The sequence below is a fragment of the Myodes glareolus genome, chromosome 7 (genome assembly GCF_982192425.1).
Source record: "Myodes glareolus chromosome 7, mMyoGla1.1, whole genome shotgun sequence".
Lineage (NCBI taxonomy): Eukaryota > Metazoa > Chordata > Mammalia > Rodentia > Cricetidae > Myodes > Myodes glareolus.
Window position 1 is genome coordinate 34,268,595 of NC_142032.1, and position 23,202 is coordinate 34,291,796.

At 38.1% G+C, this 23,202-nt stretch overlaps 1 protein-coding gene across 10 annotated transcripts in view; it reads left to right on the top strand.

Moving 5' to 3' along the window:
* Nucleotides 1–23,202, top strand: part of Rfx3 (regulatory factor X3) — a 243,934-nt gene that overhangs the window by 106,137 nt on the left and 114,595 nt on the right. For all 10 annotated transcript variants that reach the window (XM_087908011.1, XM_087908013.1, XM_087908014.1 and 7 more), the window contains one exon: nt 2,023–2,147. In XM_087908011.1, the coding sequence (XP_087764137.1) occupies nt 2,023–2,147 (125 nt within the window). The remainder of the gene's footprint in view (nt 1–2,022; nt 2,148–23,202) is intronic.

Genomic DNA, 23,202 nt, shown 5'->3' on the forward strand with positions numbered 1-23,202 from the left:
AGAGGGAGTATTAGCATAAAAGACTTCACTGTGGGAACCCACATTCTACTGATGGGGCAGAGTAAAGGAGAAGGACTAGTTGGCTACATGTGGCTTCTGTATGTGTTCATCAAACAAAGGTCTGCTGCTCACCTTGGAGCTTATGGGACTGAAAACCTTTGTAGCAGATGCTGTCCAGTATCTGGTCCATTACTTGTTCCTTGCACAGAAGCAAGCCTTACATACATATTTATCTCCTTTGTTGTAGCACAAAATGTAATCAATACTCTGTATACTTAATAAATCAGAGGACCTGAAAGGTTTTGCTTTCATTTTTGGATTGCTGTTTTTCTCCCTATTTGTCATGGAAGAAAAAAAAAAAAAAAGAAAAGAAAAGATACGGTTCCTAATTTATCTATTCTTTAAAGAAAGGATAATTTTGAAGGGAATGGCCAGTGCTGAGATTTGCCCTAGGGACAATTAAGCACTCTTTCACTGCACAGTAACCTGGCTTTGGAGCGTTAGTGTCTTCTATCACCCTAATCAAACAAGAATTTTGTGTAGTGAATGATGTCATTCTCATTTATCTCAGGTATCTCCATGGTTATAATGCTAGTCCAGATGCACATTTATCTAACACACTTGTTACATTTAATAGACCCACAGTTTGTAATATTGCACATAAAAATCTTGATTTTTCAGCTTCTTTTGAAAAAAAAAATCATAATAGTTTTCTGCAGGTTCGCTTCCCATGTATCCAGAAAATCCTGGAGCTGAATGTTAGCCCATCTGTGCAAATGATGCTATAGCCTCAGTCTTAACCTTTCACCCACCTTTCCGTCCTCGGTATAACTCAATTAAAAGCGAAATATTGTTTCATGGATTAATATATTTTTGAGTAAATGTATTCATGAAAAACACTTGGAAGAGCCCTTTACGTGTCTCGAACAGTTGGTGGCAGCTATCACTTCCAGAAAGAGATTTGTGTAGCTTAGACTTAGACCAAGAAAGCGATAAGAAAGTCACACATGACCTACAGAAGAGCCAGTATGAAACTCTAGAGAGCATCACTGATGTTAAAACAAAAAGCACAGCCGCAGCTCTTTTCTTGCCACGTTGACTATGTTTCTTAACATCTTTGGACATTTTGCATTTATAAAATAAGCACGGATTTGTTATTTTCCAAGGTCTATTTCTAAAACTGTTGTGGAAAAAAGAATTAGATTGATCACATTGTGATAAAGATTTTGATTAGAATTAATTTTCTCCTCCAAAGAACCGAATAGTTGAGAATTTAATTTTCTTAAGCAACATAAATGCTCACGGTGTTCTTTACTGGTTTAAACTGTAATATATTACTTTTCATAGGCTACGAATTAAATAGTGTATCCTACCTTTATCCACATATAAGAAAGTTCACATTTATTTTTTATTGAATTTGTAAGTGGCAAAAGAAGACATCAAGCTGTGGAAACCTAAGAAAATTAGAAAATGTGATCCTGTGGCTGAATTTAGAGTATATTAGTACATATATATGTGTATGTATATATATATATATACATATAAAACATTTGAATAATTACTTTATAATTTAGAAATGATTTAGTCTATATTATGCTTCTTTATTGTCACCTGATAGCCTCAAAAAGTGTCTGGAAATTATAGTACATTGCATGAGCATCTATTTCAGATTGAGTAGCTTTAATATTTAAGTCCATAGTCCATTAAAGAATTGAAATACTTTTAACTATTGGGATCAAAGAACAATAGCTTTTAGTGAAGTTCTACCTCTTTAGTCTCAGGTCAAGAGGTACTAACAAAGCCTTTTATAAAAGTAAATATTATAATTTATTTATATTCTTTTTAGTTAATTAAAAACTGATCAAAGTGACTAAAACATGCATGAGTTATTACGACAGTATTATGACAGTGTTGGACCGAGTGGTATTATATATTTGGAAGCCTCAGTTTTAAATATTAAGAACGCTGCAATGAAGCTTATAATGCAAGGGCAACATTATTAACTGTTTTTGTATATTCCAGAGACCATCATGCAGACCTCAGAGACGGGTGCAGACACAGGTTCGACAGTGACTCTGCAGACATCTGTGGCTAGCCAAGCAGCGGTGCCTACCCAGGTGGTACAGCAGGTGCCAGTCCAGCAGCAGGTAAGGACCATGGCATCCAGACAGGTGGTGTTCCTTCTGTCGTCTAAGGAAGCTGACTTTATCGTCATGAGGAATTTACTGTCTTGCTTCCTGGAGGATGGAGATGGGCATAGTACCCTTCTAGGTCAGCTCGGCAAACATTTCTTGGGTATTTCCCGGGTATACCAGGTCCTTTTCCTGTTGAACTGCAGAGCTAATGGGGCATATGTTCAGACCATATTCCTCTTCGAGGAGTTTCTGTCTCTTAAAAGGATGTGACTTTTCTGACCTGTCCACCTGTTTTCTCCTCTTTTCTTCCCACTGTTTACTAGAACTTCCAACTGATGGTATTTTTTACATAGCTTGAGAGTTGTACTTAATAGTGGAAAGAATAATATACTTTATCGGCAAGGATTTTGCCTTTGTGGTGCTTTAGAAATTGCCTTGGCACTAGTTGGCTGTTAAATACTATTTAATGAAAATAAAATTATCTTAAAGGTCTGGAGATCTGACTCATCCCATTTAAAGAAGAGCAGAAGAATTAATCACCAGATGCTTAGTACAGGTCTTATTCACGCTTAGGGAATTTGGCTTGTTTTGGAAAGATACTGACAAAGTAATGTTATCCATGCCAATGAACAGTGTGTGGATTGTGAGCACACTGGCATGTCATTTTTAACCCAAATAGTGGTAAGAACCTGCGTGTTTCAGTATACTAGTTATGTTTGTCTTTCTTTGTAATTTATTCCTTCCTTCCTTTCTCCCTCACTACCCCTCTCTCCTTTTTTTTTTCACTACTACTAAAAAGTAACTTCCACAAATAGTGCCTTGAAAGCCACTGGGATTACCGACACCATTACCAACTTCACAATTTAACACTGTTCAGAGAAGCAGGGCTTGCTCCAAAGGATATTGAGACCCTGGCCCGCATTTCTGACTTTAGAAAGCTGACGCTAATCTGTTACTATTAAGCAATTGCTGAGCAAGTCAGCTCTCTGGTTAAGTTTTAGTCTTACCCATGGAAAAATGGCTGTTCAAGTTAGTATAGAGCGTGCCAGAGGTTCCTAGTTCCTCTTGAGATAGTGGCAGGTCTGTAGTATATGTCTTACCTTCTGCCCTTGTCTTTGCTTTTTACCTATCTTCTTTCCTTTGTTTTTTGTTTTCAGAGACAGTTTTTTTTTCTTTTATTAAACTTGTATATTCTTACTACAGTTTATAAAGAGTTTACATTATAGAGAAAAGAATCCAATAATTTAGTGAGATTGCTGCTTAAATAAATGTAGCAAAACTTAGCCTCCCTCTTTTTGCATGTAGAATCCATCTCTAAAGGTTGCTTTATTCCTCTTAACTCATTGTTTTGTATGTTCTTCCATGGGGTTTAAACAGAGCTTATTCTTACTACTTTGCTATGTCTTGAATTTTTTTGTGTTTAGCATTATGTTAAGCTGCTTCATTTGGATATGCAATATATGATTTCTCTCTCTCTCTCTCTCTCTCTCTCTCACACACACACACACACACACACACACACACACACACACACACACAGCCCCTACACACTTCCCATTCTTCATGCTACTAGTATTTTAGTATTTTTTTTGTTTTTTTGTTTGTTTGTTTTTGCAGTACTGATGGTAGAACCCAGGTTTTAGTACTTTACCAATGATGTAGATCCGCAGCCTTCTTCTGATGTATTAGCAGAACTGCAATCTCTGGTGTACAGAACTTCCATTTCACATACACTGCCCAGTATTTGCTCTTCCTTTCCAAACCTCCAAGCCTGATACGATATCAAAGGTGAGTGTCTCCCTCAGTGTAGACAAGCCTGAATTGGTATCAGAGGTGAATGTCTTCCTCAGTGTAGACAAGCCTGAATTGGTATCAGAGGTGACTCCTCTTCCTCAGTGTAGATACTGAGCCAAAATAATAAACCTCTCAACATTTTAACAAAGCAAGGAACATCTCTGACTTTACTTCATGGAGTTCATAGAATCTATTTGTTAAATAGAACTTCTCTCTCTCTCTCTCTCTCTCTCTCTCTCTCTCTCTCTCTCTGTGTGTGTGTGTGTGTGTGTGTGTGTGTTTAACAAAAACAAAAGATGTGTCTGTATTCCCAGCACTTGGATGGTTAAGTTAGTTAAAGGCCAATCTATAGTACATAGCAAATTGTAGGCCAAGCTGTAGGACACAGCAAAATTCTGTCCCATCCTATCCCACCCAACAGAAGGAGAGAATCAGCATCAGCAGACACGAACAGCATGCATGCACAAGCACACACACACCTTTCATTGTCATCCTACAGGAAAAAAATAGTCTCTTGTACGCCTGGACCATTCTTTAGAAACCGCTGAGCACTTCTGTGTGGCTCCTTCTGGCAGGCATAGTTTTCTGTTCCTCAAGTGCTTTCCTCTGGGGTGTTCGAGGCAGGTGATACCTTCCTTTTGCTTGCACTGAGCAGAAAAGGTGAGAATTCTCATTTTCTTTTTGTCAACACTCTTTTATTTCACATAGTTGGCTAGTGTTAGATTTGTTAGAAACACTTGTTACCTTTTCCTGCTGGCCCTATTTGGAAGGATTTTTTTTCTTCTTTGTCATTTTTTTTCCTTTTTCCTTTCCTGTTCTTCGTCTCTCCTGGCCTGCTAGAAGAATTTTTGGTTTGAAGTTCCCTGAGGTTGTCCTGGTGGAACAGGGATGCAACCATCCATAACTGATAGTAATAGGACTGTAATAATTTCCCATTGTTCTAACATCCCTGTAATGTTTGAAAATTTAATGTTTCCTGAGTTTGCAAACAGTATTATAATGCTATTGAATGCTTTTAGCTTTTGTTTCTGACCCTGGTGGATATTGACGGATACTGAAATAAGGGTATTGGTGTTAAATATAGTTAATTCTGTTGTTTAAGCTTTTTAGTGTAAGTTGATTAGAGTGAAAATTTTAAAATACCTATCTTGTCTTTATAAAAATACTGCTTGGGCTGGGTGGTGGTGGCGCACACCTTTAATCCCAGCACTCGGGAGGCAGAGGCAGGTAAATCTCTGTGAATTCGAGGCCAACCTGGTCTACAAGAGCAAGTTTCAGGACAGGTTCCAAAGCTACAGAGAAACCCTGTCTCAAAAAACCAAAAAATAAAAAAAAAAAAAATACTGCTTGGACCAGTAGATATTTGTATTGTTTTCCAAGCCTACATACATTTATAAATACTCTGAGTCTCATTTAGAGGTCTTTTACATCTGAATCTGTCTTCATTGCATATCTGTATCTGTAATCATTTTCTGACCTGGAATACCTTTCTTTTTCTTTTTTTTTTCTTTTTTCTTTTTCTTCTTTTACTAAGCAGGCAGGACTAGAACCAACTTTGCAGCCCTGCCCGTTGGCTCCGCTCCCTCCCACTTGGTGGAGGTATGTTCACCTCCTTTGTAGCCATGCTCACCACCCCAGGTTCAGGGACTCATTATGCAATTTGTATCATGCTGCTCATAAGACCCTCATTTAAGTGCAGGACCTCCAAAAAGAGCAAGAGTTCGTGCTGCCAGTACAAACCAGGAAGCCGACTCTTAAAAATGCCATGCAATTTTTGCTACTAATGCAAATGTTGCTAATGCTAAGGCTCTTAAAGGAGTCATGCCTCTGTTCGCAGCCAGCAAGCAGAGCCTATCTACACAAAATGTGGCGCTCAAGAAGCTGCACTTGACTCCCATTTCTGTGGACCTAGAAGTCCTCTTTTTTTCTTAAGCTGTTTTTCAGGTCTTTGTGGCTCCATGACCCATGTTGGGCACCATTATGTAAACAGAGATTGCTCATTTGTTTGGCAGCCGCCCAGAGCCAAATAATCTCACAGAAACTATATTAATTACAACACTGCCAATGACTCAGGCGTGTGTCTAGCTAGCTCTTACATCTTAAATTAACCCATTTCTATTAATCTGTGTATCACTTTGAGTCTGTGGACTACCGATAAGGTTCTTTCACAGTTACATGGTGTCTCTTAGACTCCATATACTCTCTATATATATCTCTGTTCAGATTTCCAGCCTGGCTTTACTCTCCAAGCCTTTGGCCCAAACTGCTTCATTCATTAGTCAATAAAAGCAACACATATAAAAGAAGGACATCCCACATCGCTGGAGCAACTGGACCAATATGCCTGTGAGTGAGGTGTGTGATAGTTAAAAAAAATAGGGAAGAGTAAGTCGGCACATTGGAAAATGAACAAACAATGGGATCCAGTGACCCAATGTTCATAATTAGTATATTGAAATTAGTTTTAGGTTTAAATAGATATAATTAAGGCAAGTATGCAAGAAGTGTGCATGATTAACTAGCCCTGATTATGGTGTAGTTGACTTTATTCTATTACGTAATCTGAAGAAGTACCTATTCCTTTAGAGAACCAATCCTGTTCCTATAATAGGATCAGCTCTAAAGGGTAGCCACATCATCACAGATGCTTGACCTCATTTGGGGGTTCAGGCTTTGCTGTTTCTTAAATGCCTGGTGACAGCAGGTTTAGGACAAAGCCAAAGCCCGGCACCTACAGCCTTGAAGAGCGATATGATAGGGGAGGTGACACACATAATCCTTGAGTATTTAACATGTTTATGCAGAATTAAGATTTAAGCAGGGATCTTATTCAAGGTGACAGACAGAGAGACAGGAAATTAGAGCAGACATGCCAGGCTTTCATCCTGCTTTTTGTTATCTTGTGGGTTCAAGTGAAGAATCAATGCCTTTCAAGCAAAAATAGTTTCAAAGTACCTGTCATATTGAACTTATCATGGAATTTTTTCCTGAGGGAATGATTTTTAAGCCAAGATTTATTAATATTTTAGGTGGACTAGAAGAAAGGGTTTTTGTTGTTGTTATTTATTTTTATTTTTAGAAAGGAAGATACAGGCAAGAGGTTTATAAGACAGGGTACGATTAGTAGAATTAGGAAAAGGAGAAGAAAATGAGCTAGGAAAGGCAGTATCCCATTCCACATTGTATCATCAGTGATCCACCAGCAAGAGGCATCAAGCTATTCCTTACATTTCTAAAGACCTGTCTGGAGTTGTCAGATCTTGTCTTTTACAATATGCAGTTGGTTGACATAGAAGCAACATTCCTTGCTGAGGAAGAGGCAGAGGCCACCCTTCTACACTGCTAGTAGATCTCTTGCTTGCCAATTTTGTAGCACTACAGTTGGCCAGCATGTCTATTTGGCCCTTGAGGGTGAGGATAGTCTGAGCCATTCCTTGGGGGTTCTGGATGAACTGAGAGAAAAACTGATAGTATAATTAAGGAAGTAGGGTTTTATAATCGGTTGACAAGAGGGGAAATGACATTTGGTAATAGAGGAATTTTGGGTATCCCGTATTCAGGGATCCACCATGGAGGCCAGTAAAGTCAAACATATGTCAGACTATGTGGTTTGGAGGAGAAGGAGGAGAGCAGCATCTAGTGAGCCTGGAGTCCAGTGGGACTAAGGGAGTAAAGGAAATAGAGACTCCCACCATGGCTAAGAGATCAGGGATGGGCAGATTCGTACTACTAGCAAGGAATGGGTAAGGAGGATACCCCTAGAAATACAACTAAGTGGTGAGGTTTGGTGAGGTGGGTAAGGCTTTTTCAGTACCCCAAACAATAGGGAATAAGAAGAAAAAATTGGTCCCCAATACTCTATCAAGAGTGAGTAAGTAACCCTAGTGTCCAAAGGGAAAGAGATAGGTCATTCTTATACTGTAGTAACTATCCTGTGACTCATTATAGAAAATGGCGGTGGTCTTGACAAGGGAGCAAGAGCCCCCTCAGTCACCCATGGCCTAGGAGGTTGGATGAAGAGTGACCTGAGTCTGATGTTCTTACACTAGAGGGGACATGAGGCAGTCAACAGCCCGGTGTCCTTTTGATAGCATGTTGGGCATGGTCAGAGTGGTTTATGTGGTTTCTGGCAGCCCCAGGCCCAGTGACCCTCCTGAAGCAGGGAATTGGAGGTTCTCTGGCTTTCAGAGGCAGGGGAGCCTGGGCAATTTCTATGGCCAGCGGAAAGGTGTTTTTTTCAAGCTACAGCTTCTGCCTGTGGACTCGGAGATTACCTCTGTAAACGTTTATCTTTGGTCCTAAAGTCAGGGAAACTGTGGGAGAAGAAACAGATGGGAGTTGTTTCCCATCTGGGGCTTTCAGGATCCAGACTGGTATTTTGTAAGAGAGCCTTGCTAAGGGTCTAGGAATTGAGATGCGTTTCATGTTTGTTCTGAGTGACCTCTTGGAATTTTTTATAATTTGCCACTTTAAAGGTGGCCTGCGGAAACCCACCAGGAGGCAAGTTATAGATTGATCTCCATCTAACATGCTCCTTTTGTTATTTGAGTTCCCCGCCAGGGTGCACCTCAGCCTAGACTGAGTAGTGCTAGCTTGGTAGACTTCCTTTACATGTGCCCTACCCTCTTCCTAGATTTGCCTGCAGCTCTCAGGGAGAAGCGTGCTGGTGAGAATCATGTGAATGGCATGAAAGGTGTGAATGTAAGATTGGGTAGTGTATTGGAATTCTTTAATGATGTGGGGAATTCGCCTTAGAAGCTCCATCTCTTCTATTTGAGAGAATTAGTTTGGCTAGAAGGGGACATGTATCATGACCAAGCCATCTACCCTAGGAACTTTCTGCAGAATCAGAACTATGTCTGGGTTAGGCCAGGTAAGAGAAGATAGAGGGGATCCCATGGCTGAGTGGGAGTGAGTAGTGGGGGAACTAAGGGCTGCCAGTGAACTAAAAGTGGGCACCAGGGAGAGTTGGTTTGGTTAGCCTGTCACTGGGGAAGGTGAAAGGGAAGCCAGTGGGGTTAGAGGAAGAGAGGGAGATGTGGGTTGAGGCCAGAGAGGGGAGGCTAGCTAGCTGAATTGAAGGCAGTGGTTTGGGCTTCATAGCTAGGAGCAGCTGGGTGGGGGGATAGGGAGAGCAGAGAGAGGGCTTGGAGTAGAGGGAATAGAAAGCGTGGACATAGTGAGTCTGTGGGGTCACGTACAGTTCTTTTAAGATTGGGGCATATCTGTATTATCAACCCAGCTAAAACTTATTTTATAAAACCAGTACATTCTTGGCAAGTAATAGTAAGTGCCTCAATATATAGTGAAGAAATATACTAAATGATTAAAACATAGCGACGGTTCTGATGAGATCTTCTGTTGGAGGAGTAGAAGAAGGCGATGGCTCCATCTGATAGATTCTTCTTTCTCTGAATAGCAGCTCCTAGTGGAACTAGGTAAGGATTTAGGATACATAGTTTGGGAAGCATCTTCTTTCTGCATCTTTTTTTGTAGTCAGATGAATTGTTTAGCAAAATTATTCAAGCAAAATTATATATATCAAACAAACTTAAAAGGTTAGTTTCTTAGAACATTTGCATATCTTTTTATCCATAAAAAGTGATAATTTTGCCATTCCTTTTATCTCAAAATATTTTCGAAAGGTATATACCTTTTCATTTTATTCAAAATGTGTGTTTAGGGCCCCCTCTTGTCATGACTGCCTAGTAGCTCAGTGCTGAATCCTGAGTTTGATGGTTAGTACAGCCATGATTCTTTGAAACCAAGAGTTCAATTCATGTCATCTGGGTTCAGGACTGGAGCTCTTAAGCTGTACTCCAAAAGATAAAGTAACCAGATGACTAGCAAGATAAACTGTTAAGCAGGATAAACCCAATAACACAGAAGAGCTAAGCATGACAGCCCTGTGGCAAAGAACATGGTATATTATGTCAAGGATCAATTCTAGCTCTACCAATCTCCATGCGTTTTTGAACAATCCCCTCAGCCAAACTAATAAAGTAAATGATAACCTGGAATATAAAGGATTATTTGATCAAGATAAGTGTCAAATAAAAAATGGGAATCTTGAATCTTCTATATCCGATCTAAATACAGATCCTAGTAATAAGCATCAGTATATTCAAAACATTTAAAAAACTTTCATAATAAAATGTTAGCCCAAGGTACCTGGAGGAAAAATACCTAAGATATTTCATTTACCTTATTTGAATTGAGAAGCCTCCTGGGACATTCATAGTCTGCCTCCTGTCAGTCATTTCCAGAGTAATATTTCTAGATATCCATAATATCCTGACTTTTGGGGCTATAATGCACAGTGAACTGGAGTGCTAGGGAGTGTAGGAGGTGCTGTCTTGAGGCTGCTTGGTGAAATTTACATGGGTAGTCTAGGTGAATCTATAACACAGTGTGGACAATATTCACTCTGTACATTTATCAGAAGAGTGACTACCTTTAGTCATCTCTACTGTGGCTTAACAACCTCAGTGATGCCCCTTGACGGTCATCTTTGATAACAGTCTGAAGTATTGAAACTGCAAACTTAATATTTTGGTGCCTAAATATAGCTTTCTGATTCTCTGATCAAGTTTATCTTAGACTCTGTCATCAAGGCAGAGAGTATTGACAATCTCTGCTCTCATGCCGACACTTCCGCCCCAGCCTCTGTCCTCTGCTAAGCTGTGGTTAGGCTTCTTTAGCAAAACCATTTCCTATCGCTTACTAATTTATGCTGCTTCTTCTTGGATGTTCTCCAGTTTATCTTTCGCAAGATGATGGTCTATTTTCTTTAACTACTTTCTCAATATTATACATTTATTGAAGAGATGTGCTACATAATTTAAATTTCTGGCCATCAGTAAAACTTTATACTTGATTAATAATTTATTATTACTTCATCAAGTTGAAATTTAAAGGATTTGAGAATCTACAAATCACTGAAATTATTCTAAAAGTCTTAGTATATCTGTATCAGTTACCTAAGTTATAACATATCTTTGAGCTGTGTAAGTGGAAACACTGATTTAATCCTAAGCACTTTGCTCTAATATAAATAAAGTATTAAAATTAAACAGTAGGAATTGAATATGTTGCTAATGAAATTGAATTATTTTACCAGTCTCTAAATTCATTTGCTTTATCTGATTAACTCCATTGGCAGTAGGAGGGGCATTTTGCTACTGTGAAAACAGAACCATCTGACTCTTTAAAAAAATCTTATCTATGAAAGCTGTCACAAAATATTGTTGTCTTGATAGCAACTAATAATACCACTTTTAATCACATATACACAGTTGCAAATAAACTGATTGATAAGATCAGTTTTGAAATACTTCTTGATAAGTATTTCAGAATTGAAATACTTCTGATAAGACTTTCTCTTAGAAGTAGAGTAAAATAATTCAATAATTTTTGTCTAGCTAAAAAATATTTATTCTATATTAAAATAATCTTTCTTTGCATTATAAATTTGGTCATCATCTCAGTGTTTATCTTACAATTATTAATAAATGACGTTTTTTGAAACTTAAATTATTATTTCACCTTTCTCAGGGAAACATGCTATTTCTTACATGCACATGCATGCAGACACATACACCCGTCCCACACATAAAGACACTTACCAGAGTGAGTTTCTTATCTGGACATGAAAAACATTGCATCTCAGATTGCAACTGATTCAATAAATATGTTTTACACATAGTGGATAAGTATAAGATTTGCTTTTTTGGTTTTTACTAGTATATGCTAAAAAAATTAACAGGTTTCATTAAGACATTTCATACATGTCTTGTCTTAGGGTTTCTATTGTGAAAAGACACCATGACCGTTGCAACCCTTATAAAAGGAAAATATTTAATTAGGGTGGGTTACTTAGTTTCAGGGGTCCAATCATGACAGGGAACATGGTGTTGTTCAGGCAGGTGTGGTGCTGTAGCTATAGCTGAGAGTCTTACATCTTGCAGGCAATGGAAGTCGACTGAGACACTGGGCAGTTTCCTCTCCAACCCCACAGTGACACACTTCCCTCTAACTCGGCCATTCCCACTCCAACAAAGCCACACATCCTAATAGTGACATTCCCTCTGAGATTATGGGGTCAATTACATTCAAACTACTTCACGTATATAGTATAATCTCTCATATTTAACCCACCTCATTGTCCCCATCAATACTCTTTTGATCTGGCTGTTTCCCTTCTTATTTTTACATGTTTCCAGGGGATTTCTTCTCAGAGTCTAATGGTTGTAAGCAGGCATTTTCCACTGAGCTATCTCTTCAGGCCCCAGTATATGAGCCTCTTAATTCAAGAGTTGAGAGCATCATCATTAACTGTTATGGCTGAAAGATATGTACTAATTTCTGTCATTTTTGTTGTTTTTATGTTTGCTTCTCCACACCTCTAGGGAGAGTTATTCTCTCCCGTTTCATATGGTGTTTACCTTCCCTTCTGTTTGTAGGAATCTGTCTTACTCACTGACTTGACAAAAGCATCTCCAGGAGAGAGGGGTTATTCGGACTTGCTTCCCAAAGTTGTAGCCTACATTGGCGGTGAGATCATGAGGGCCTGTGCTCAGTGCAGCTCACAGTGCACTCACAGTCAAGATTCGGAATAAGATGAACGCCGCTGCTCAGTTCTCTTTCTTCTTTTTATTCTGTCAGTTGAAGACCTGAGACCATGGGATGGTGCCACACACATTTATAGTGGGTCTTCCTTTCTTAGTTACCTTAATATAGAAAAATATCCACATACATGCTCAGCAATTTGTTTTCATAGAAATTCTAAATAGCATCAAGTTGGCAATTAAATTAACCACTACAGATTCCTTCCAGAGTCTTCTACTGGACTAGAGTAATGGTCATGTATTCCTTTGGTTTGTACTTCTCATGAAAGATACCTATTTATCCTTTGACTACCCTAGTATAATGTTGGTGGATAAAGTAGTTGGTTACCAACTATTTCATTCCAGAGCTTGAAGGGCATTAACCCATGTCCTCTTAGTGTTCATGTATTTCCTTTTTTTTTTTTTGAGACATCTGCTATTATTCTGTTTGTCCGCATGTGTGTCATAAGGTCTCACTCAGACCTTCACTTTCTGTTTTATCTGTATACTTGTGCTTTTGTAACTCTAAAATCACAAGTAGAAATTATTTTCTGGTCCTATCTGATTAGGGTCCCAAGAGTCCTCACAATGTCTCTATCTCACAGTATTTGTGGATTTTTTTTTTTACTTTGTGAATATGTTTTTACTGCCTTTAGCTCAGTGTTACTCAACCTTCCTAATGCTGCAGCCCTTTTATACAGTTCCTCATGCTGTGGTGTTCCCTAGCCATAAAATTATTTTGTTGCTACTTCATAACTGTGACTTTCCTACTGTTACAAATTTTAATATAAAGATCTATTGATCCGCTAAGTAGTCTTCACACAGGTGGAGAAACAGTGCTTTAGCTTGTACTTTTCCTTTCTCTTTGTACATGATTTGTAGCTTTAGTTGTTGAAACGTGTTTAAGCCCTGATTGTCTGTTTCCAGTAATATAGTCCATTGGTTAAGGCTTTCAACTGAGTATTTTTATTTGACTCCCTGAATTTGTTTCCCAATTTGACATCTGATTTTTCCAGCACATAATTTACTTGTATTCTTTTCTACTCTGACTTGTCTTCCCTGTTTCATTCCAACATTTATTAGTTTTCTCATTGGTTTTGTTCATATGTTTGGGTCTTTGATTATTGATCATTTGTTTATTTTATTTTTTTTAAATAAGACAATCTTTTTTTCATTTTGCATACCAATCCCAGTTCCCACTCCCTCCCCTCCTCCCTTTCCTTCCACCTACTCCCCCACCCACCCCACCCCTATCCATTCCTCAGAGAGGGTAGGGCACATTGCTTTGGGGAAGGTCCATGGCCCTCCCTACCATATCCAGGCTGAGCAAGGTATGCATCCAAAGAGAATAGGTTCTCAAAAATCCAGTACAAGCCTTACGGATAAACCTGGTGTGACAGTCAGAGGCCCCTTAGTCTGCCCCAACCATGCAACTGTCACTCATATTTAGAGGGTCCATCTTGAAATATGCATGCAAATGAAGAACTAGAAAAAACCCATCCTGAGTGAGGGAACCCAGACCCAGAAAGATGAACATGGTATGTACTCACTCATAAGTGGATACTAGCTGTAAAGCAAAGGATAAACAAGCCAATAGTTCATAACCCTAGAGAAGCTAAGTACCAAGGTGAAGTGTAAGAAAAGACACATATAGATCCACCTGGAATGGAGAAATAGACAAGACCACCTAACAAAATTGGGAGCATGGAAGTGAAGGGAAAAGGGAGGGTGGAAGAGGAACAGAAGGGGAGAGGGGAAGGGGGACGAGAACTTGAGGGAATGGGATAGTCCAGATGAAAGAAGGACAGAGATGAGAGCAAGGAAAGAGATAACTTGATTGAGGGAGCCATTATGGGGCTAGCAAGAAACCTGGCACTTGAGAAATTCTCAGGAATCCACAAGGATGACCTCAGCTAAGACTCTAAGCAGTTAAGGAGAGGGGGCCCGAACTGGCCTTGCCCTGTAGTCAGATTGATGACTATTTTAAATGTCACCATCGAACCTTTATTCATCAGCTGATGGAAACAGAAGCAGAGACTCCCAGCGGAGCACTGGGCTGAGCTCCCAAAGTCCAGTTGAAGGGTGGGAGGGGTGAGAATATGATGAAAGAGGTCAAGACCATGATGGGGACACCCACTGAAACAATTTATCTGAGCTAATGGGAGCTCACCAACTCCAGCTGGACAGGGACCAAACTAGATCCTCTGAATGTGGGTGGCATTGATCGTTCTTATACTCATTCTATTGAGTCCCTCATTATCACTAGGGTCAGTTACTATGGAATTGCTAATTTTGAGGGGAATCATTTTGCTTTTTTTTATTTCTTGTGTTTCTGCCCTGGTAGTTGTCTAGAATCTCTCATATTCTTTTAGTAGAAGTATTCACCAGGATATGGCTGGATTAGATCATGACAAGAGGGAAGCAAATTTTCTCACACCTGGAGTTAATTTTGAACACTATAGCCACAGCTACCCAGTTGTTGCAAAACACTGAAGCTGATACCCATCACCAATTAGAAGAAAACTAACTATAGTGACATCCACAACTATAATGGAATTATAGCAGCAAACAATTGGAAATGATTACTACCATATAATGCTGTAGCATTAAAAGAAAAAGGAATAAAGATACTGAGTAAAGTTAGAAAGCATTGTTTCATAAGAATAACAATGGGAAACATAATACTAGAGAATATGCTGGAAGAAAAGAGGAAATAAAGAAAAGGGAAAAAAGAGGACATGGAAAAGAAGAAACAGAAAAAAATCCAGCTAAGGATAAAATAAACAAGAAAACAAAACAATGACAAGGATTTTAAGAGATTCCTTTATTTATTCACTTCATGTATGCATATTTTTGCCTGCTCCTGTGTTTGTGTACATCATACATGCTCACAGGTCTGATAGAGCTATAGATACTTGTGAACTGAACCCAAGTGTTCTTTAGGGGCAGCAAATGTTCTTAACCATCAAGTTATGTCCAGCACCACGTCTGGTTTTTGTTCTTGTTATTATTGTTTAAAGAGGAGAAAAATAAAGAGAAGTAACAAGATAAATATAACTGATTTAATTTAAGAGAAAAGATAATTTAAAAAAAATTTAAGAGTAGACAGGTCTGGTAAACAAACCCAGTACTTAGAGAAAAACAAAAACTACAACACCAAGAACATTGCTGAGGGGAAAAAATAACAATAAACTTAAAAAAGGAGGAGATATATAGGATCACTGATCCGAGGACTTCCTTGGTGTGGCAGCTTTGAAAGGTTGCTATACCGCTGCCTTGCTCTTCTCTCTTGGGGAACCTTGGCCCCTATTTTCCTGAGCCCATGTGCTATTTGGACTCCTCATCTTTACTCTGTTGTACTCACCAGCAAGCCATGGGCAAAGCTGGCTGTAATTAGTCTCTGATGTCCTGCTCATCAGCAAGGCATGCAAAGGGAGGCAAGCGGTCCAAAGGCTCCCAGTGTCCTGTGCTTTCACATATCAACTCTTGAGGAAGAGAGCACAGGGGAAATAGGTTTGTTAGAACCTTCCAACGATATGGAGTCAAAAGGATGACATAGGAATAAGTTCATACCACTGTGAAATCTTAGCAAGTTCTGAATCTGGTGGCAGGAGCCTGAAAACTGGAGGCCGCAAGAGTCATTGCAGTTGAATCCTAAGACTGTCTGGTGCAGGAAATGCTTCAGTCTGGATGGTGAGAACATCTAGCTTTTTATATGGGTGCTGACAGTTTGAACTCAGGTCCTAATGATTTTGAAACAAATATTTGCCTGTGGAGCCATGCATGCCCCAATCCCTCTGTTGGTTTCTTAAATACTGCCTTGAGCCACTAGTTACGTAAAGAGCTGAACTGGTGTAACTCTGTAATGTAATCAGGAAAGCATACTCTAATTTTCATCATTATTTACTTGTTGGCCTTAAAAAGGTTTTTGAAATTTGACTAATTGGTGCGGGAGAATTGTCTGTATTCTGTCGATCATGGTTTAAATAAATGCTGATTGACCAGACAGGAAGTATAGGCGGGTCAACCAGACAGAAAGTAAAGGCAGGGTGATGAGAACAGGAGAATTCTGGGAAGGAGGAAGCCCATTCCTCCAAGTCCTGCCCAGATCACCGAAGAAGCAGGATGTGATCTGCTCAGCTGAAAAAGGTACTGTGCCATGTGACTATCATAGATAAGGATAATGGGTTAATGTAAGTGATAAGAGCTAATAAGAAGCCTTAGCTAATGGGCCAATCAGTTTATAACCTAGTGTAGACTCTCTGTGTGACTTTTTTCTGGGACGAAATGGCTGGGGGACCAGGGGGGACCCCTCATGTTACAACTAATTTCACATTGAAACCAGAACTCCATGTGCTCACTGGACAACTGCTCCAGAGTCTTTCGGGAATAAGCACTTCAAGAGCAATGAGAGTGGAAAAGCGGGGAGGTCACCAGTCAACCAAAGTTAGTAAAGCCTCTGGAATGTCTCAGTGCTGGTCCAGTTTGTATTCTCATGTTATGATCTAAAACCACGAGATGGGACAAATAAGCACGCGGAATTTTACAAAGCGTAAGTGGTAGTCAGCAGGCTGTTAACAGGACCCATTGTTTCAGCAGGTCATTCCGTTTCATGTATCCAGTGAAGTCATGCTTGGCAGACAGGCAGTACAAACAGTACTTTAAGTAAATCACTAATCAAATCAATAAATCAGTATCTAATATAATAATTTGTCTTTTCTAACTTACTCTACTTCATATTTGCTGTGGAGGTCACTTAAAACATCTGATCATTTGCAGTGTCTTAACTGGTTTCTTAAATGAGTTATGTATATTTATAATTAGTAGCTCAGACTTAAATTAATCATTAACAATTTGTGACTTCTCTTTGGTCATTTGTTCTTGCTTTAGAACAGAAAGGCTTACTTCTGTTCGTGTGAAAGTTAATTCATCTAAGTAAGTATTTGTCTACCCTGCTCATGTTTATACAGAGATACATCTTTGTATAATAATTGCTTGGAAGCAATCCTAGTAGAATTTTAATTCTACTATGTATTTTTATGAATGAGTAGAGCTATCAAATGGCTAAAAAGAGAAATAAAAGTTTTTTGTTGCTATGATCCTAATGTTTCTTTGTGTTTAGAAGCAAATCTCCCCCAATCCTGGGATCAGGAAGCAAAACTTTCTGAGTATCAAGGAATGATTAGTCCACAAAGGGAGAACCCTCGTGGAGATCATCAGTGTTCTTTAAAAGAATTCCAAGGGACAACCAGCTCCCTTAGCCTTTCTATCACATGAGGACACAGCATGAAGTTACAATCTATGAACCAGAAGTTCTTAGCAGTTACTGATGTTGCATTATCTTGGACTTCCCAATCTTTAGAACTCTTAAGAAAAAATTTCAGTTGTTTTTAAGACCCCCAGTTTATATTTACTTTCTTCCAAATGGACTAAGGCTGAAATACCACGAGAACGAAATTTTCCTTCTTCCATCACTATTGTCCTTCATCTATCTTCTGCTTTGCTATGTCATCTGCTTGAGTTATGTCTTTTTCAGGAAACCTTAAAAGCTGTGTGTTGTGTTTCATTTGTGCCTCCTTGCTCTCCTTTCCCAAATATGTACTCAGGCTTTAACTACTTACCAGTTCTCTGGTTGTAGTAATAAAGAAGTAGATGTTATTCCTTCATTCCTGGAGCTTACTCACACATACAGAATTTTTCTTTTCTTTCATTTTAGATCGAACATTGATTATGAAGGAAAGCTATTTATATTGAGTTGCAAGTGAATGACAAGATATAGAGTTGACTCTCCATGCAATCCTCATCTATAAAACAGTGTTTATAAATGGGGAAAGCATTAGTAAAAAACAAATTCATCTCTACTGTGAGCTTCCAGGCACTGTGGCGGGCAAGTGGGAAAAAGATATGAAGTAGCTAGGCTTTCTTAATGAATGACATTTAAGTGAAACACACTCTGGACACACCTAGGGGTACCGTGACAGCTAGGTAAGTGATAACTTTTGCTTCATAAATCAATACTGTGACCAAAAGCAAGTTATGGAAGAAAAGCTTTATTTGATTTCATTTCCATATTACATCCCATTATTGAAGGAAGTCAGGACAGCAACTCAAGAACTTGAAGTAGAAACCAGGGAAGGACTGCTTGCTGGATTGCAAGCTCTTTCTTGCTGGCACATTCTTTGGCTCGTGAACAACTAGCATCCTTGTATAGCCCAGGCCCACATACCCAGGAATGGTACTACCATTCATCCTACATTAATTAGCAATCAAAACAGTCCTTCACAGTCAGGACCAACAGACTTATTTTTCATGTGATCTAGGCTATTAGAAGTTAATGAAGACAAGTATGAAAAAAAAAATCAAGAAAGTCAGTTAAGGACTAGAGATCCAATTCCATCTTAATCAATCAGGATCCGAAGTAAATATGCTTTCTTTTTTTGTCAGCTCAATGTTTTAATAGTTCAAATAAGTATTTAATCATTCTATGTTGTTTCTTTAACCCTAATGCTTTCCTATTTTATTTTATGTATTTTTAAAAATTCTACAATTTTCTTGTAAATGAAATAATTATTCTTCATTTTCTATAAAATCTCTTTTCTTTAACTTATTTATTACCCTTAAAGGTAACTGCATTCAAGTGCTAAGTATAGCATAATTATTAAGAGGATTCAAACTATATAGGTCCACAGGTAAAACATAAAGCTTATTTTAAGTCTTGCTATCCTACTAGTATAAATTTCCTTTCAAAATATATTTTTTAAAGTTTACATAGTTCAGCTATGTATCAGAATATAATTTAGTGTTTCTTAGAGTAAGAAAAATTTAGAAATTTAATATATTATGAAATATATTATTTTTCCCTTCCAGATATAAGGTTATTAATGGGGAAGTTTATGCTAATGAGATTGAGAATACTGGTTAATTATTATTTTACCAAAATATTGAGTTCTCCTATAAAAATTATATCTACTACATGTATATAGGTAAAATATTGAAATATGCGTCTTTATAATATATCTTGGCTTTTGTAGTTTGAGAGCTTGATCATGTTATTATTTGTGTTAAGTTTTTACCAGGTTATAGTTAGTGAAGCTGAGATTTTTTTTTCTTGCCTTACATATGTGGTGTGTGAACAGCTGTGTCAGTTTTCTCTGAACCTGTAATATTCAGATGTTACCTGAATTGAGAATAAACCATCCTTTCATTTCGGTAAAGCCTTAAAAGTTTAACAGGAGCGTCAGTGATTGTATGTGTTATTCCTAACTAGGGAACAGCAATGAGAATACAAGTGAAGGGGAAAATGGGTCTTGTCATGTCCTGTGTCTCCCCACCCCTCTTCCAGGAATGATCCATAGAACCATGCACTTGCCTCATGCTGGCAATGATTAATTGGTCTGGATCGTGTCTGGATGAGTTTTCTCGTGCTGTGCTGGCTAATGCTAATCTTTTGCCAACTTGACACCAACTAGAGTTACCTGGGAAGAGGAACCTGAATACAGAAAATGCCTTTGTGAAAATTGCCATAGGTGTGTGCTGGCTCAGCCTTGGGCATGGGGGTGGGTGAGGCGGTGTCATCCCTTGACAGGTGAACCTGAGTTTTATAAGAAAGTAAGCAAAGCCATGGGAAACAATACAGCGAGTAGTTTTCCATTGCGGTCTCTAATTCAGTTCCTGCCTCCAGATTCCTGCTTTGAGCTTCTGCTCTACTTTCCTCCATGGTGGAAGGAGACCTTGTCAGCTGAAACAAATCCTTTCCTCTCTAAGTTGTTTTTGGTCATGGCGTTTTATCACAGCAATAGAAACCCTAACTAAGACACTTGCTTTGTAAGAAATTGCAGCAAGTTCTGTAGCGCGTGGTAGTACCATTATATCCATTTCTGTAGGTTGTAGGTAAGTCTGGCTGGGATGCACTGATTTCTCTGTTGCATACCCCTTACAATGAATTTCATCTGTTGCAATGGGTGTTTTCTTTACAGAATTCTTGGGGAATAAATCAGTCCAAAATGATTTCGGTTGCTGTCAGATTTCTGGCATTCTTTTCAGTTGTATGGCTGACTGTTTCATTGCTGTCCATCTTTGTGGACTTGCTTTGTGCTTCTAGGAGCTTCCCGTATTCCCTTCCTCTCATTCCATCTTGAGATTCTCACTTCCTCTTCTGCTCCCAGCTAGGCCAGCACTCACCTTTTTTAAGGACTCCTGGCAGCAGATACCTGTACCCTCATTTGCATCACATTCTCAGGTTGCAAGAATTAGGGTTTGTAATCTTTTGAAAAGAGACTTTTGACAACTCTGACTTGTAGGACCTTTGAAGTTTTCATAATAGCTCATTCATTACTATACTCTAGAATAAAATGCCCAATTCACATATGAAAAGTTGCATTAAGGAGTTATCGATTCTAAAACTAAAAAAAGAGCCTTGTTGAAGAAGATATAATAATAAAAATACTTTCCTCTTCGATGGGAAGATTTAGTATTGCAAGTAATTTATATCTGTCCCAAATCAATGTATAGTTTCAGTATCATTATTATTATTATTATTATTTGGGTTTTTAAGACAGGGTTTCTCTGTAGCTCTGGAATCTCTCCTGGAACTAGCTCTTGTAGACCAGGTTGGCCTCGAACTCACAGAGATCCACCTGCCTCTGCCTCCTGAGTGCTTAGTTTCAGTATTACGAAACTGAATTCTTCACAGTGTTTCCTTGAAAGAAGAATCTCTTGATTCTAATGTTCCTAGAAACAAATATATATATATATATATATATATATATATATATATATATATATATATATATATATATATATATGAATGTTTGATCAACATGGAATAGTGGTAAAGGAAAAACCAGTTCTACCAAATCTATTGTAATAAAAACTGCATGGTAGCCTGGAGATGTAGTTCTGTTTTTAAAATCATGCCTTGAAGTATCACAATATGAGTACCATGTCCAAAATACAAAAATCCATGTAAGAATGCACAGGGGAGCCAGGGTGATCCTTGCTTATAATCTGATACTGGGGAAGTGGATCCCTGGGGCTTATTGGCCAATTAGTCTAACCTACTAGGTAAGTTCCAGACCAGTGGGAGAGCCTGGAGAGAGAGAGAGAGAGAGAGAGAGAGAGAGAGAGAGAGAGAGAAAACAAATGAAAATAATATTTGAGGAATAACACCCATGGTTGTGCTCTGACTTACTTCTACATAGATATGCACATATACCCATGCAAACATGAATAATACAAAACACACACATACATAGACACACAAACATAAGTAATATCAGATCAGTAAATAATAAGTACATCCTTGTATAAATTTAGAATTTTGTTTACTATAATCATTTTAAGAAAAAAAGAATTAAATACCTGTGTTTTAAGAAGCTAGAGTTTTACCTTTGTTTTGATAGCACAAAAGAACTATAGAATTAGTGTTCAAAAGAATAAAAATATAAAGGCAAACTTGTATGTCCTGATCTTAGAAAAGGAAAATCAGCTTACATAGAATATAAAACACCACTAGGCATCTAAGAACTAGCTTGTTATATTCTATCTAATAACTATTGACATACTGTGCATAATAGTGTACCCTTAAAATCCCATCATTAGGAAAGCTGATTCAGGAGGACTCTTAAATTCAAGGCCAGCCTCAACATTATAAATAACAAAATGTATTAGCAACCAACACAAATAAACCTAAGGGTAGAATGACATTGAGTATATGGGAAAAAAAGCTTTGTTTACAAGAACCTTCAAAACCAGTAATGGATGAGAAATCAGTGTTGTGGATTACTGGACAAAGGCTTTCATTCACAAAGCATGAAAACAAATGGCAAGTAAACATATGAGAGAGTGTAGGCAGACACACTGCTAAGTGTGGCCCTTATACCACGGTCTTCCTTTTCTGTTCCTTAGCCCTAGAATTGCAGCCATTATGCCAAAAACAACTTAAAATAATTATAATTTTCACTCTTAAACAAGTGGGTTTTGTTTTGTTTTGTTTTGTAGTGTTGAGGTGGAATTCACTGTCTCATATATGCTAAGCAAACACTTTACCACTAAGCTATATCAAGTCCCTTATTTATTTAGAGCACTTTATAATATAAAAAGTAACCTAAATGCTCCCTAAAAGTAAAACATTTAACTAATCTATGTTGTAGAATACTCTAAAGTCAACTAACAGTAGCTTTAGGTGAATGTACATACAGTCACACTTACACACACACACACCCCAGTTCTAAGATATATTATTGAGTAAAGAAAACCAATTAGCACAAGCACACTATATCTTAGTTATTTAGATTTTCCCAAATTTGGAAAAACACTAGAGGAAGACTAGAATGGTAACACTTAAGCTAATAACACATGTTCTTACCTCAAGAACCCTACAGGAACTACATAGACATCATTCCAGGAGATCCTGATTCAGTGTGGAATTTGTATATAGGTGTTATCACAAGAAAATTCTTTAAAATGTATATTCTCATTTTTTAAAATATTACTTGTAGATCTTAGTGGTGTGTTCTAGTGGGCCTTGAGAGAAATAATGTTTAAGAACTTATTATAACCATGCTAAAATATTATTCTTTGTAGAAAGCAATTACTACATTAATGACAAAAAATAAGTTTATTTACATGGCATCCATTGTATTTTGTGATTGAAAATTGTGTAAACG